Below are 13,780 nucleotides of genomic sequence, written 5' to 3'. Positions count from 1 at the left end.
TTTTGTCCTGTGGTAATAGAAATTGTGGCTTTCACAAAGCATAATTTCAAGAGAAAGGAAATTTTATTTGGTTCGCTAGGCAAGCACTCTACTACTGAGCTACATTCCCAGCCCAAGAAAGGAAAAAATAATCTCACTTTCCAACTGACACCTGAATATACAGAGCTGTGCAGGAACTCTGCTACCACGTGTGTGTGCATATACACACATCTATTTATTTTACATACCTTTAAATGAAGACACCAGATTGAGAAGAATACCTATTTGATTCTTGTATAAGCCCTTTAATTAGGTCAAGGTTTCATGTGCTCTGAGGATAAGTGAATGGTAACACTTTAAAATTCTCCAGTTTGTTAGTGGTCAAGAATAATGAAACCAAAATTCAATTAAAGATATAAGTAACTACAGAAAAATAATCCTAGAAACAGTTAGTCCAACTATTTCCAGTGTCAAGAATGTATAAAGACTGAACAAGATTCACAGACACCCCATAAAAGCCAGGAGGACACATACAGACGGACCGCCTGGCAGTGCACAGTGCTGAGGCAGGGTCTGTGTTCCATTTTAAGTACATCACATTCCATTTTTAAGGAATGTTTCCAAATTAGAAGAGACAGCAAGAGAGAAACCCTTCAAAATATCAGCAGGACTAAACTCTGGTTTTATTGTTTGAGATCACACCTGACTTCACAGACTGCGTCATTCCCAACCAAGAACCCTGCACAAATTCTATGGAGATTTAGGAATGTTCTACACCAACCCCTAGTATTTATTTTACATGATGTGGAATCTTTTCATTCATGATAAGTTGAAGAAAAAGCCCCCACACACCTACCCTGACCTTTAAAACTTTATTTTATGATAAAAAAATAAGAAAAACACACATGCCATAACGTGCCAAGGCTTTCAAAGGACTTATAGGCTTCCAAGTAGATTAGCGTCATGGTTGTGATATGGTTAGGAATAAAACTGGTCAGGTTGTCAGTTAGGTACCCCGGGACTGTGTCAAAGACGTTTCCCTGATAGGGAGGAATACTCCTTGACAGCCAAGAGCCACATGTATTAGTCACATGTGAAGAAGCCACCAAACCTCAACTGACAAAATAACTTAAGAAAAGCAAAGTCAAACAGGTATTATAGCAGACTTAAGGAAAATGACTCTCCTCAGAGGACAACTCTGGTGTATCTGCACTGAAATGAAAGCGCACAGTTGCTAGAACAGATCTGTTCCTGTGTGCGACAAGCAGGGGCTGTGGATGCCATAAATTAACCCAAGGTATAGGCTGGAGAAATGGAAAAGAGGAGGAAGTCAATGGAGTGTAGACAAGAGTCTAAGGAGGACGGCATGGGATGGAGGGGCCTCCTGCTCTGGATGGAAGAAGGGAGAGCAAGGTCCTCAGGCAAGAGCTTCCTCTGGGGAGCAGCAGCAATCCTCTAAGGTCACTTAGGAGTGATTTCAGCTGTGATTTAAGACTCCACTCAACTGAAATCCATCTGCAAAGGTCTTATTAATGGGGATGAAAAAACATTATTTAAAAAAGAAAAAATGCACAGTAAATTTTATTTATATATTTACAAAAAGATTTACACCAGTCAGGTCGTTAACATGTAAAAAGTAAATCTCTATCTGCAAAGTTAAATATATGAAAATACAAAGGCAGACTGGATTACTAAAAAAGAAAACTTTTTATTTTTATCAGTAAATACAATTTCCCTGATTATAACCCATAATAAGTGTCACCTAAAATACAGGGAGGTCTGTACAAAGGTGAGCAACCCCAGTATCTACATATATTAAGACCACTGGACTCAAAAAGCAGAGCTGAGCTTGTTGAATTATGTCTGTTTTAGAAACTCTTACCATTTGAAGGAAACAAGAGGGAGATGTAGGCAGCAGAGTAGTTATATAATAACTTAAAAAGTTAAAAGCTGTAGTGATAAAACCATCTTGTGCACCCTCCTCAGCAGTTTAGGCAACTGGCCTTCCCGAAAACTCCAGGTTTAGTCAAAGACAATCAGCAAAACAACTGGGCTCTTTCATTTGCCATACGGTTGGTCATGGTGCATTTCTGGTGTGTAAGTCAATAGGACAATCATGACCCAGAGGTGAAGCAAAGCCTAAAAATGGGGGAAAAAACAACAAACAATGTATAAATAAGTCAAGTCTTTCCCTCAGGCCCGCTGAGTAGTGCACTGAGGGAAGGGCAGTGCCTCCTGTCTCAGCACCCTTGTGGAGGCACCAGATCTCAAACAGCAGAGCTCTAAACATGTTTACTGGATGAATAATGAAGGAACAAATGAACAGCTACAGGAGCTCAGTGCAGGAGGGTCATCAAGAGGTGCTACGCCTACAGACATCTCAGCAGAGAGCAGTCAAGCCCTGAGCTTCCACACCTTCCCAACACGCACACACCAGAGGGCAGAGAGCCAATCAGGGGATCATGCAGAGTAGAAGGCAGGATTAAAATCGTTAGATATACAGGGAGTTGACTGAAAGACTTAGTGAAGAGGAGATGGGAAATATTCTTTCATTTTTGGAACCAGGGCTTAAACCCAGGGTCGCTTAACTACTGAGCCACATCCCCAGCCCTTTTTGTATTTGATTCTGAGACAGGGTCTCATTGAGTTGCTTAGGGCCCAAGTTGCTGAGGCTGGCTTTGAACTAGCGATCCTCCTGCCTCAGCCTCCTAAACTGTTGGGATTACAGACATGCAACACTGTGCCTGGCTGGGAAAATGTTCTTTTTTTTTTTTTTTTGTAGATGGACAGAAAACTTTGTTTATGTGGTGTTGTTGAGGATGGAACCCAGTGCCTCACATGCTAGGCAAGTGCTCTGCCACTTTCCCCAGCCTTGGGAAAATATTCTTGACAGGAGTAATGTGTCAGTGTCACGGGCTGATTTAAGGCATATATACAATCCAGTGACAAATCTCTTCTAATTCCCCCAGGGTAATGCTGAAATGACGTGAGAGGCTTCCTTAATGCCTCATCACCTTGGAGTGTTCGACACGTGGCATCACATGTTGGCAGATGGTATCTGTGTCTATGAAAAACTCTACCTGGGAACTGGTCCCAGTGGGGTGTGTTCTGAATCCTTTCTGATGCCATTCTTTTTTTTTGGTTCTCCCCATCCTCCCTCCTTAAAAACTTTTTATTTAGAGGAAGAATTCTTCCCTCTAGTGGTTCACATGGAAATTTCTTTTTAAGTAGATTTTTATTTCTTTTCAAGAAACCAGCCCATCTTAATTCAACCCAATCATTATGAGACACACCCAGCCAGCATTGTGAGCTGGCTTTTGAGGCACACAAGACATATGCAATGGCATTCTGAACCACTTGACCATCTTATTAAAGCTTAGAAATCTGGAGGGAAGAACTGGGATTTGGCTCAGTGGTGGAGTGCTTGCCAAGTATGTGTGGGACCTCACGTTCCATCCCTAGCACCACAAATAAGTAAATGAATAAACAAACTTAAAAAAAAAAAAGAAAAAGAAAAATCTGGAAGAAAATATATGAGCTTTGACATCTGTTTAGAAAACAAAGCAAAACATATGAAAATAATTTAAGCAATTTTATAACATCAAGATAAAAAGGCAACTAATAATTTTTACTGTACTTTTATCAGTATAGGGGCTTAAAATGGAGGTAACTATTAAATTGCACTTAAATTTTATTTGTTGGAAAAGCCTTTGAACAATTTATGTTCTAGACATAATGAACTGTTTACTTAAGGAATAAAGTATTTTTTGAGAGCTTGTTTGGAGGTTCTAGCAGGGGAGCGCAGCTACTCGTATACCCTTGACTGAAGAACTGTCCTCCTCTATCGGGGAAGGTCGTCCTCTTAGACCGAGCGCGCAGCTTCGGGAGGGACGTACATGGAGCGGTGAGGGAGGAAGGGGACACCCGCCTAGCCAGCCAGATCAGCCGAATCAACCCTGGCGATCAATGGGGTGACAGATGTCGCAGCCAGATCGCCCTCACATCCTAGAAATAAAGTATTTTTTCTTTTCTTTCTTTTTTTTGGTATAGTGCTGCAGCAGAACCTAGGGCCTCAGGGATGCTAGGCAAGTGCTCTACCAGAGCTACACTACAGCCCTAAGGAAAGAAAACTTATTACCAAAAATAAGAGTTATTCTCTTTCAAAAGTGACTGCTAAAATATAAACAAGACCGGAAGCTGTTACTTACCATATAGATGATTACAAACACTCGAGCTATGGGGTATCTTCGGAGAAAAATTCCCAGACGAATACTGTGCAAACAGGGGAGAGAGAGAAGAGAATTACATGTAAAGACAAATCTTGCTGTATTATTATTATTATTTAATAATTTGGCAAATCAAAACTATTTATATAGTCATCACAGAACAATGATTTTTACAGTAGATTGTTAAATGGTTACTTCAGATAACCATATAGAAATGTCATAGTTATTATTTGGGTTTTGGCTGTTAAACTTTAGCATAAGGTATTTCTATTAATTCTATAACCACAAATACAGAAGGTAAACTTGGTCCCTCTCTAAATAATTTTTCTATTAGGAACAAAAGAAGTTACAAAAGATGAGGCAAGCCACACGGAAAAGGAGAGTCTGGTTGGTATTAACTGGTAAACAGCTAATCTGGAAGCTTTTGCGTGGATATGTGTTTTCAAAGGATGAGGCTGTAGACACCCAGTGAACACCTGAGTAGATGGGTGGAAGCCTGTGACGTCCTGACCATGTTACCCACACCCTGCCCTGTTCAACATTCTTTCCCTATTAAGATGGACGCATGTATAAACAACTTTCTGCTTTTTTTATTGGCATAAGCACAACACATTGCACTACATATGCTAAATAAATGAAGAGTTGAAATTCATGCACTTAGTTTGGAGATAATTACTATGGCATCCTACTTTAAGAATCTTAGTATATCATTCTTATTATTTTTAATAATATAGCTCTATTCTGACAAGAAAGGTCAGAAAAGACTACTATATTATATAAAATTTATTAACTTATTATTTTTAATAATATAGCTCTATTCTGGCATTCTGAACCACTTGACCATCTTATTAAAGCTTAGAAATCTGGAGGGAAGGACTGAGATTTGGCTCAGTGGTGAAGTGCTTGCCAAGTATGTGTGGGATCTCATGTTCCATCCCTAGCACCACAAATAAGTAAATAAATAAACAAACTTAAAATTATTATATTATATAATAATTTATAAACATTAAGAAGCAAAAGTACATAGGTTATTTACATACGAACTTTATCAAGGCTATATACAAACTGCTAAAACATTTCTCAATTAGGTGGATGTCTGCTAGTGCAAAAAATTTATACGTAAATATAATACTATATACATTTTATGTATTCTTTATGTGCTTTGAATAAAAATATCCTGTTCAGTTAGATACAGCAACATCTTTTCTTCTAGCCATACATAAAGTAGTGGGATAAAACATTCAAATGGATAATTTTACATGAAGGAGAGGGTTTCTCAATGAGATTTAATGAGAACTAGTTGTACCAAGAAGAGAAATGGCCAGGGTTAGAAATTTCCAATAAAGTGTAGGCACTGGCAGATCTCTTTAAGCAACTTCATGGCATTGAAATGTCACTTGAAATTTCAGCTCTGCTGGATGGGACTCAACTGTGACTGTACCTACTAGAAGGCATTTTTTTTTTTTTTTTTAAAGAGAGATGAGGGGAGTCTTTTTTTTTTTTTTTTGTAGATGGACACAATACAATGCTTTTATTTATTTATTTTTTTTATGTGGTGCTGAGAATCGAACCTGGGTTGTGCCCATGCTAGGCGAGCTCTCTACCGCTGAGCCACAATCCCAGTCCATAGAAGGCATTTTAAAAACAGTTGATCATTCATCCTGACAGGTACTGCTTACCTAAACTGGTCAATGGAACTAGCTGCTTTGCGAACTTTTCCATACATTCCTGCTAGGTTAGTTTCTGCATCATTAAAAAGAACAGGAACATTTCGCAAACGTGTGCCTATTTAAATAAAAAAATAGATTAATATACTGACACCAAAAGCAACATCCTAAGAAAATTACAGTTGGAAATATATTGTACGTGGATGGAATTCTCCAGGCCAGCCTTCTAAGCATCATACGCAAAGTAGATGAGACCATGAAGACAAGACAGATAAATTCAATTACAGAAAATGTTTAAACTTCCATATACACAAAAATAAAACAAATAAAAATGAAGAAAATAATTTTAGCAAAAATCCAAGTTTATGAATATCCAGTGTGGTGAGAGTCAGCCTGAATGGCCTTTGCTCCTGAGCCCAGCAGTCTCTGTAGGATACTGAGGACTCTGACTCCCAAGTTCTTACCTCTAGTCCTGACTCCCCCTCTCAACCTACCCTCTGCCTGCGTACCTCCTTCAGGATGTCTGAGGGACACCTCAAATGCTTCAGGCCCAACACTTCGGACGTGATGTCCCCTGCTGACCTTCCCCTCCTGGCATTTTCTGAGACCTAGTATGTGACGTCTGCTCAGGCCAAAACCCTTCACTCCTTTCTCTCCAACTTCACAACCAATCTGGCAAATTCTGTCAGCTCAACTGACCCCCACAATCCAATTTTGGTTGAAATCACCATTTCTCATACGAATGGATACAATGGCTTCCCTAATCCCCCTGCCCCAGGCCTTAGCCCTCTGCAGTCCATTCTTTGCATTTACTTCTTATAATGCAGAGCTGAGGGGGCTGGGGATGTGGCTCAAGCGGTAGCGCGCTCGCCTGGCATCCGTGCGGCCCGGGTTCGATCCTCAGCACCACATACCAACAAAGATGTTGTGTCTGCCGAGAACTAAAAAATAAGTATTAAAAAAAAAATTCTCTCTCTCTCTCTCTCTCCTCTCTCACACACACACAAAAAATAATAATAATAATAATGCAGAGCTGAGGATCACCTCCAAGGCCCTGTGCATACTGGGCAAGTGCTCTACCACTGAAGCACACCCCCAGCCTGAGTCACTTGTATGTAGCAGCCATAGGCATCCTGATAAAATGTAACTCAGATCAGAGGTGCTCAAGAGCCTCAATGGCTTCCTACTTTGTTCATAGAGTCCTTACGCAGGCCTACAGAGCCTCCTGAAAGCTTTCTGAATTCATCAAACACTTCTTTTGCCCTCACCTAGCTGCACTGGGTTCCTTTTTGTTCCTGAAATGTCCCGGAACACACCTGCCTCAGGACCTTTGCATCTGTTCTTTTCTCTGCTTGCTTTTCTCTATAGGCTCCTTAGAGTTCACTTCTTTTCCTCCTCTGGGACTTACATGCCGCTTTTCAATGAGACCTTCTTTGACCACTCAAACTATGATTTCCTCCCCACACTGTTTCTCTTTAAAATTTTTTTTTTGTTAAAGAATTTTTAAGTCATAGAACTGAAAGATTTGCTGAATGACTGCATGTACAATTTCTAAGATTAAAAATCTGATTTGCTGCCAAGTGTGGTGGCACACTCCTGTAATCCCAGTGGCTCAGGAGGCTAAGATAGGAGAATCACTAGTTCAAAGCCAGCCTCAGTAATGGTGAGGCGCAAGCAATTTATGGAGACCCTGTGTCTAAATAAAATACAAAATAGGGCTGGGGAGGTGGTTCTGAGGTTGAATGTCCTTGGGTTTAATCCCCAGTACCAAAAAAAAAGAGAAAAATCTGATTTGCAGATGCTTATACTGGCACATTATCTTTGAATATGTATTCTGGAAAATTATAGATTCCTCTTTTAAAACCATAAAGCATGGATGAATTTCTGTGAATTGCATATCACCTTTAATACTCATAATTATTTATTAAAACAATATTAAAACATTGTGCTTTAAGTTCCTTAAGAGCCCCTCTCTACAAGTTATCTACTTCATCAGCAGCATCTTGTCAACTATCTTATGTGTCTCAGCATGATGACCAGTCTTCAGGCCTTCTTTCTCCTCGCCCAACACCTGTGAGGACATTCCTTAGTCCACTACCCATCTTACTATGCTCACACTGCAGCACATGGCCCAGATCTCATTTCAGAAAGTGCTGGGTTCTTCATGGAATAAAGTTTCTTTTCAAACAAAAACCGCCTTTCTGTAGTTTTTCAAAACCATGTTTGCCTGCTATGTTCTTTTCGTGGGTTACCTTCTCCATTCTCAATTCCAGACATGTTGACGGGACCCGTGGAGGCAGAGCTCATCTGTTGCTCGAGGCGTTCCAGCTGAAAGACCAGGGAGTTCTTTTCTGTGCTGAGACTCTCCAGCATGGTCTGCTTTTGGATGAGGGTCTCTGTTAGCTGATGTAGTCGACTTTCTAACTCGGACTGACTGCTGTTACTTAAAGTTTTATTGGTAAGCTGAAAGACAAAGCGTTCGTAAAATTATCACACTAAATTAAAGTAAAACAATATACAAATCATATTATTACATTTTCACGTATATATTGTGGCATTAACTATTTTTCCAAAACTCTAAAATGATTCACTAATGTCTACAGAAGTAATTTTCAAACTGTATCGACTGATGAATTTGGTAGTTCAAAAATGAGCACTCAAAAACTTAACAGAACAGAATGGGATGTTTGCTGACATTCACATATCATAGTATGTGAAGGTACTATGTTGTGAAATTTTTTTTTTGTGTGTGTGTGTGAATGCACGTGATACTGGCACACATGTAAACAGTTTTTCCTACTGTGGTATAGGGCAAAGGGCATACTCCTAGGTTCTCATCTCTATTCTGCAATTTTCTAGCTATTTGATTTTAGACAAAAAAAGAGAATTTTCAACACCATAGATAACCACTGTTCTGATTTCTATCATCAGAATTTGGTTTTGCCTATTCTTGAATTTCCTATAAAGGTGAATCATACAGTATGAATGCTTCTGTGAGAATATTTTTAAAAAAAGATTTGTCTAAATAGTTACAAAAGTAGTTTTCTTGTGTAACAACTACTGCGAAGTGTGTCAAAACTTGCTTATCCATTTTTCTGCTGATAGACATCTTGGATATGTCCAGTTTCTGGCTACTTAAAAACACATTATGACAATTCACGTCTTTTTGTGGACATCCACCTTCAGTTACATTGAGTCAGTGTCTACGGTCATAGGGGGTCATAGGGAGAAGCACGTTAACCCTGTCAGAAATAGCCACCACTCCACAGTGGTCATGCTATTGAGTGTCCCCAGTGCATGTAAGAATTCTAGTTGTATTATACCCTCACAACAAGTGGCACTGCCAACCTTTAATTTTTGCCATTCTAGAGGGTGTGGAGTGGTACAGCTGATGATCTGGTGCACCCACTCTTGGGCTCCTCTGACCCTCCCTGCATCTTCCTTTGTGAAGCTCTCAATAGCCTTCCACCTGCTAAAAAAATGGTTGTGGGTTGTGTGTCTTTTTATTATTAGTAAGAACTTCTACCCCCATTACAAATCTTTTGTCAGACAGATATACTGCAAATCTCTTCCAGCCTGTGGCTTGCTTTCTTTCATTTTTGTACTCATATCTTTGATGAGCAATTTTAACTTTTTAAGAAATTCTTTTATTTTTTTTTAAACGGACCTTTATTTTGTTTATTTATCTATATGCAGAGCTTAGAATTGAAACCAGTGCCTCACACATGCCAGGCAAGCACTCTACCACTGAACCACAACCCAGCTCAGCAATTTTAATTTTGATCAATTCCAGTTTATCTTTTGTTTGTTTTGTTTTTTAGAGAGAGAGAGAGAGAATTTTTTAATATTTATTTATTTATTTTTTAGTTTTTGGTGGACACAACATCTTTATTTTACTTTTGTGGTGTTGAGAATCAAACCCAGCACCATGTGCATGCCAGGTGAGCACGCTACCGCTTGAGCCACATCCCCAGCCCAAATATTTACTTTTAGTTTTAGGTGGACACAATGTCTTTATTTTATTTTTACATGGTGCTGAGAATTGAACCCAGTGCCTCATGTATGCTAGGCGAGCGTGCTACCACTTGAGCCACAACCCCAGCCCAATCTCTTTTTCATCTACATTTAAATGCTTTTTGTGTCTTCTGAAGAAATTCACCTTCCTCTAAATTGTAAAGTTTCTCTCACAGTTTCTTCTATGTGTTATAGCTCAGGTCTGGCTTTTTCAAATTAATTTTTGTTAATTTCACAAGTCTAGTTAGGGGATGGGAGCAGTAATTTTTAAAGAATAAAAAAATTCAAACTGGAACCTACTTTGTTAACAAACATACTGCTCTCCTAGGAGGCCCGAAGGCAACACGATAAGCAGAAATAGCATTTTTCATTCACTTAAAATAAACCTCAACGTATGAGGTTTCTCTATAATATATTAACATGCTAATTTCTTTTTAAATTATACAAATCAATTTCCTTCTATGAGACAACAGTTTTTCTCTGTTCTTAATTAGGTGAAAAAAAATCTTTTTTTTAAGTATTTAACTTTATTTTATTTAGTTTTTTTTTTTATATTTGGTGCTGAGAATCAAACCCAGTGCTTCAAACGTGCTAGGCAAGTACTCTATTACTGAGCCACAACCTACCCCAAAGTAAAAAAATCTTTAAAGAGAAATTCTTCTATGGTTAATTTTGGGGGGTGGGGGGTAAACAGGGATTGAATTCCAGGGTACTTGACCTCTGAGCCATGTCCCCAGCGCTCTTTTGTATTTTATGTAGAGACAGGGTCTCACTGAATTGCTTATCATCTTGCTTTTGCGGAGGCTGGCTTTGAACTTCTGCCTCAGCCTCCTGAGCTGCTGGGATTATAAGTGTGTGCCACTGTGCCCAACTATGGTTAATTTTTTTTAAATACTTTTTTTTTAGTTATAGATGGGCACAATACATTTATTTTATTTATTTATCTTTATGTGGTGCTGAGGATCAAACCCAGTGCCTCACACATGCTAGGCAGGCACTCTACCACTGAGCTACAACCATAGACTTACGGTTAATTTTTGATTCGCTAAAGTAGCCCAAATCAGAGGGTGTAGCTCAGGGGTTGAGCACATGCTTAGCTTGTTACTTGGTTAGGGTTCAATCTCTAACCAAAAGCAGAACAAAACCAACCAACAACTAAAGTAAAAAATATCATGATCATATTTTAGATGTAGTAAGCACTCAATATATATTTAGTATATACAGAAACACTTATTTAAGGGTTAAGCCATGTAGTCTTTTTGCTCTTTCTTTTTCATATTTTTGACCTTTTGCTAGCAAGATCCTTTATATTTAGATAGACTTAATATATAATGGACACATTGGTTATGAGTCTTCATTATTTAGTTAGCTAATGACCTAATTTGAACCCTGAAAAGTAAATAATTTTAGTTTTAAGTTCTCAGATTTGAAAAGCAGTCCATAACTTAAAATGTTATAAAATATTTTTTTCTCAATTTTTATAAGATTTTGGAAAAGCTGATGTAAGTGTTCCCTCTTCCCTTGCCTACATTTGTGAAGTGTGTAAAGGAGAAAAGAACAACTACAGTCACAACGGTAAAGGCTTTGGTAGATCTGGGTGGAAGGCACATGGGTATCAATTTCTCTAAGTTTATAGTTTTGGAGTTTCAAAAAAGTTTGGTGACTTTTATATGGACATCCTAGCAATTATTAATAGGAGACCTATCACTTTTTTTAAGGAAATATAATACATAATTAGAAAACTGATAATCAGTACAATCACACTGAAATCAGAAGATATGAAAATATGCAGGTAATTCTAACATTGTGTGACTCTCAAAAAAGCAAATCTTGGCATATAACAAATGTAGACTTCAACGGCAAGAGATAAATATTTGTCAGAACTCAGATGAAAACATGGGAAGAGAAGATCTTGCTGCATCCTTTTAAAAAAATGTAGCTTTATGACATTTCCCACAAGTTGTGAATGCTGATTCCTACCTGATTCCTGAGTTTTTGAATTTCTTCCTCACGATCTTTAATTCTGCTTTGCAAAGTGTTCTTCGTTCGATACAGATCTTCCTCTATGTAGTGGAATTCCTACAAAGTGAAGCATGAATGGAATAAACCTAAATCAGTGTCCTTATATCATCCCCAGAAAGCGGGCACCTTTAGTGGGCACTTCAATACCATGCTGATTATATACTGAATGAAAACCAGAGACTTGGATGGCTCAGATGAATAGCTAATATTTCAACTTGACATAAATACAGGCCCCAATATATCTATTAATAGGATAAATCATCAAAAAACAGAAAATACTTTTATCTTGCAACAATGTATGGAGGCATGTAGTAATTCAAATAATGATAACAAACTGGAGAAAATATTCACTATATATATGACAAAAAAAAAATAAAAGACCCATGTAAACTAAAAGGAAGTTGATAAATGAAAACACTTTTTACAATTCATATCTTAGAAAAAAAGGCTAATCTCCCCAATATACACAAAAATTTCATGATTGCTTAGAAAGATCAATATACAACAACAAAATAATTGTTTAAAAAATAAATAGTATTCTCTTCTCCAGCAATATCATTTCTAGTACCAAACACAGGGAAAATGATTCATTCTCCCTAATAATCAAAGAAATGTAAATTAAGCAATAAGTTAATTAAACAAATGTTTAATAATTAAACAAATGTTTAATAATTAAACAAATGTTTAATTATATCTAACATTATCTAATGTTATATCTAATATACACAAGAATGCAAGGAGAAATTTTTATCATTATTAACAAATTGACACAAACCCCTTCTGAAAAGCAGAAATATATTATATGCCTTAGAAGATTTATAGCTTTTGATCTAGTAATTCCCTTCTCAGATATCTAATTTAAAGAAGCAAAGATTTAAAGTTAAAGATTTTCATACCAAGACAATCATACAAAAAAAATTTAGAAAAATAACAAAAAGAGTTCATTGTTTAAGTAAACAAATGATAGTCCATCCCTATTGTGGAATATTATATAGACATTAATATTATGCTTTTGAAAAATGTGTAATAGTCAGTAATTATAGAAAATTAAAAATGAAGATGGATTTTGAGTTTTTAAATTTTGTATATAAGCACAAAAAAATGGAAAAACTTAACCAAATTTTGCTATCACACTAAAGTGGCAGGGAAAAAAATCACCTTATTAAAGAAAATTTAAAAAACCATACACAATCAACAGGCCATGACCTCTTATTTTTTATTCTTATTCTATCAGACTATGTAAATATCAGTCTTTGAGGTTTAATTCACCAATTTTTTAAGTATAAAATTAGATGCACTTTGACAATTGTGTATCTATTATCACATCCACAATGTACAATATTCCCATCACTTCAAAAAGTAACTCTTTTTCAATCCCCTTCCTGTCCCTTGGCGGCTGACAACTACTGGCCTATTTTCTATCACCACAGTTTTGTCTTTTCTAGAATGGAAACATACAGTATATTATGTTTTGCGTCTTGCTTCTTTCACTTAGCATAATGTTTCTGAGTATAGCTTATATCAATAGTTCATTCCTTTTAACTGCCGAGTACTATTTCATTGCATGGGTATACCACAATTTGTCATTCGTTCTGATGGATAATTAGGTTCTTTCTAGTTTTCAGCTTTTCTGAATAAAGCTTCTATGAACACTCAAGCACAAGTCTTTATGTGATCATGTTTTAATTTTTCTGTGGTAAATAGATAACATAAAGAATAAAATTTCTGGATCTTAAGTATGTGTAACTTAAAGGAAAAAACCCTACCACACTGTCTTCTGCAATAAGAGATCCAGATTCCCACACCTTTGTCAAAACTTTGTATTTTCATTCTTAATGAGCAGCTGTTCTAGTGAGTGTGTACTGGTATCAC

The 13,780-nt window shown here is 37.2% G+C and overlaps 1 protein-coding gene across 1 annotated transcript in view; it reads right to left on the bottom strand.

The window, feature by feature from the left end:
* Positions 1-1,667: 1,667 nt before the first annotated feature.
* The window catches only part of Golga5 (golgin A5), a 35,795-nt gene continuing 23,682 nt past the window's right edge, over positions 1,668-13,780 (bottom strand). The window contains exons 9-13 of the mRNA XM_005339144.4: positions 11,867-11,965; positions 8,125-8,335; positions 5,885-5,990; positions 4,188-4,251; positions 1,668-2,118 (exon numbers count right to left, since the gene is read on the bottom strand). Of these exons, the coding sequence (XP_005339201.2) occupies positions 2,038-2,118; positions 4,188-4,251; positions 5,885-5,990; positions 8,125-8,335; positions 11,867-11,965 (561 nt within the window). The 3' untranslated portion in view covers positions 1,668-2,037. The remainder of the gene's footprint in view (positions 2,119-4,187; positions 4,252-5,884; positions 5,991-8,124; positions 8,336-11,866; positions 11,966-13,780) is intronic.

The sequence above is a fragment of the Ictidomys tridecemlineatus genome, chromosome 5, assembly GCF_052094955.1.
Source record: "Ictidomys tridecemlineatus isolate mIctTri1 chromosome 5, mIctTri1.hap1, whole genome shotgun sequence".
NCBI classification, from domain to species: domain Eukaryota; kingdom Metazoa; phylum Chordata; class Mammalia; order Rodentia; family Sciuridae; genus Ictidomys; species Ictidomys tridecemlineatus.
This window is presented reverse-complemented; position numbering and strand designations above follow the sequence as displayed.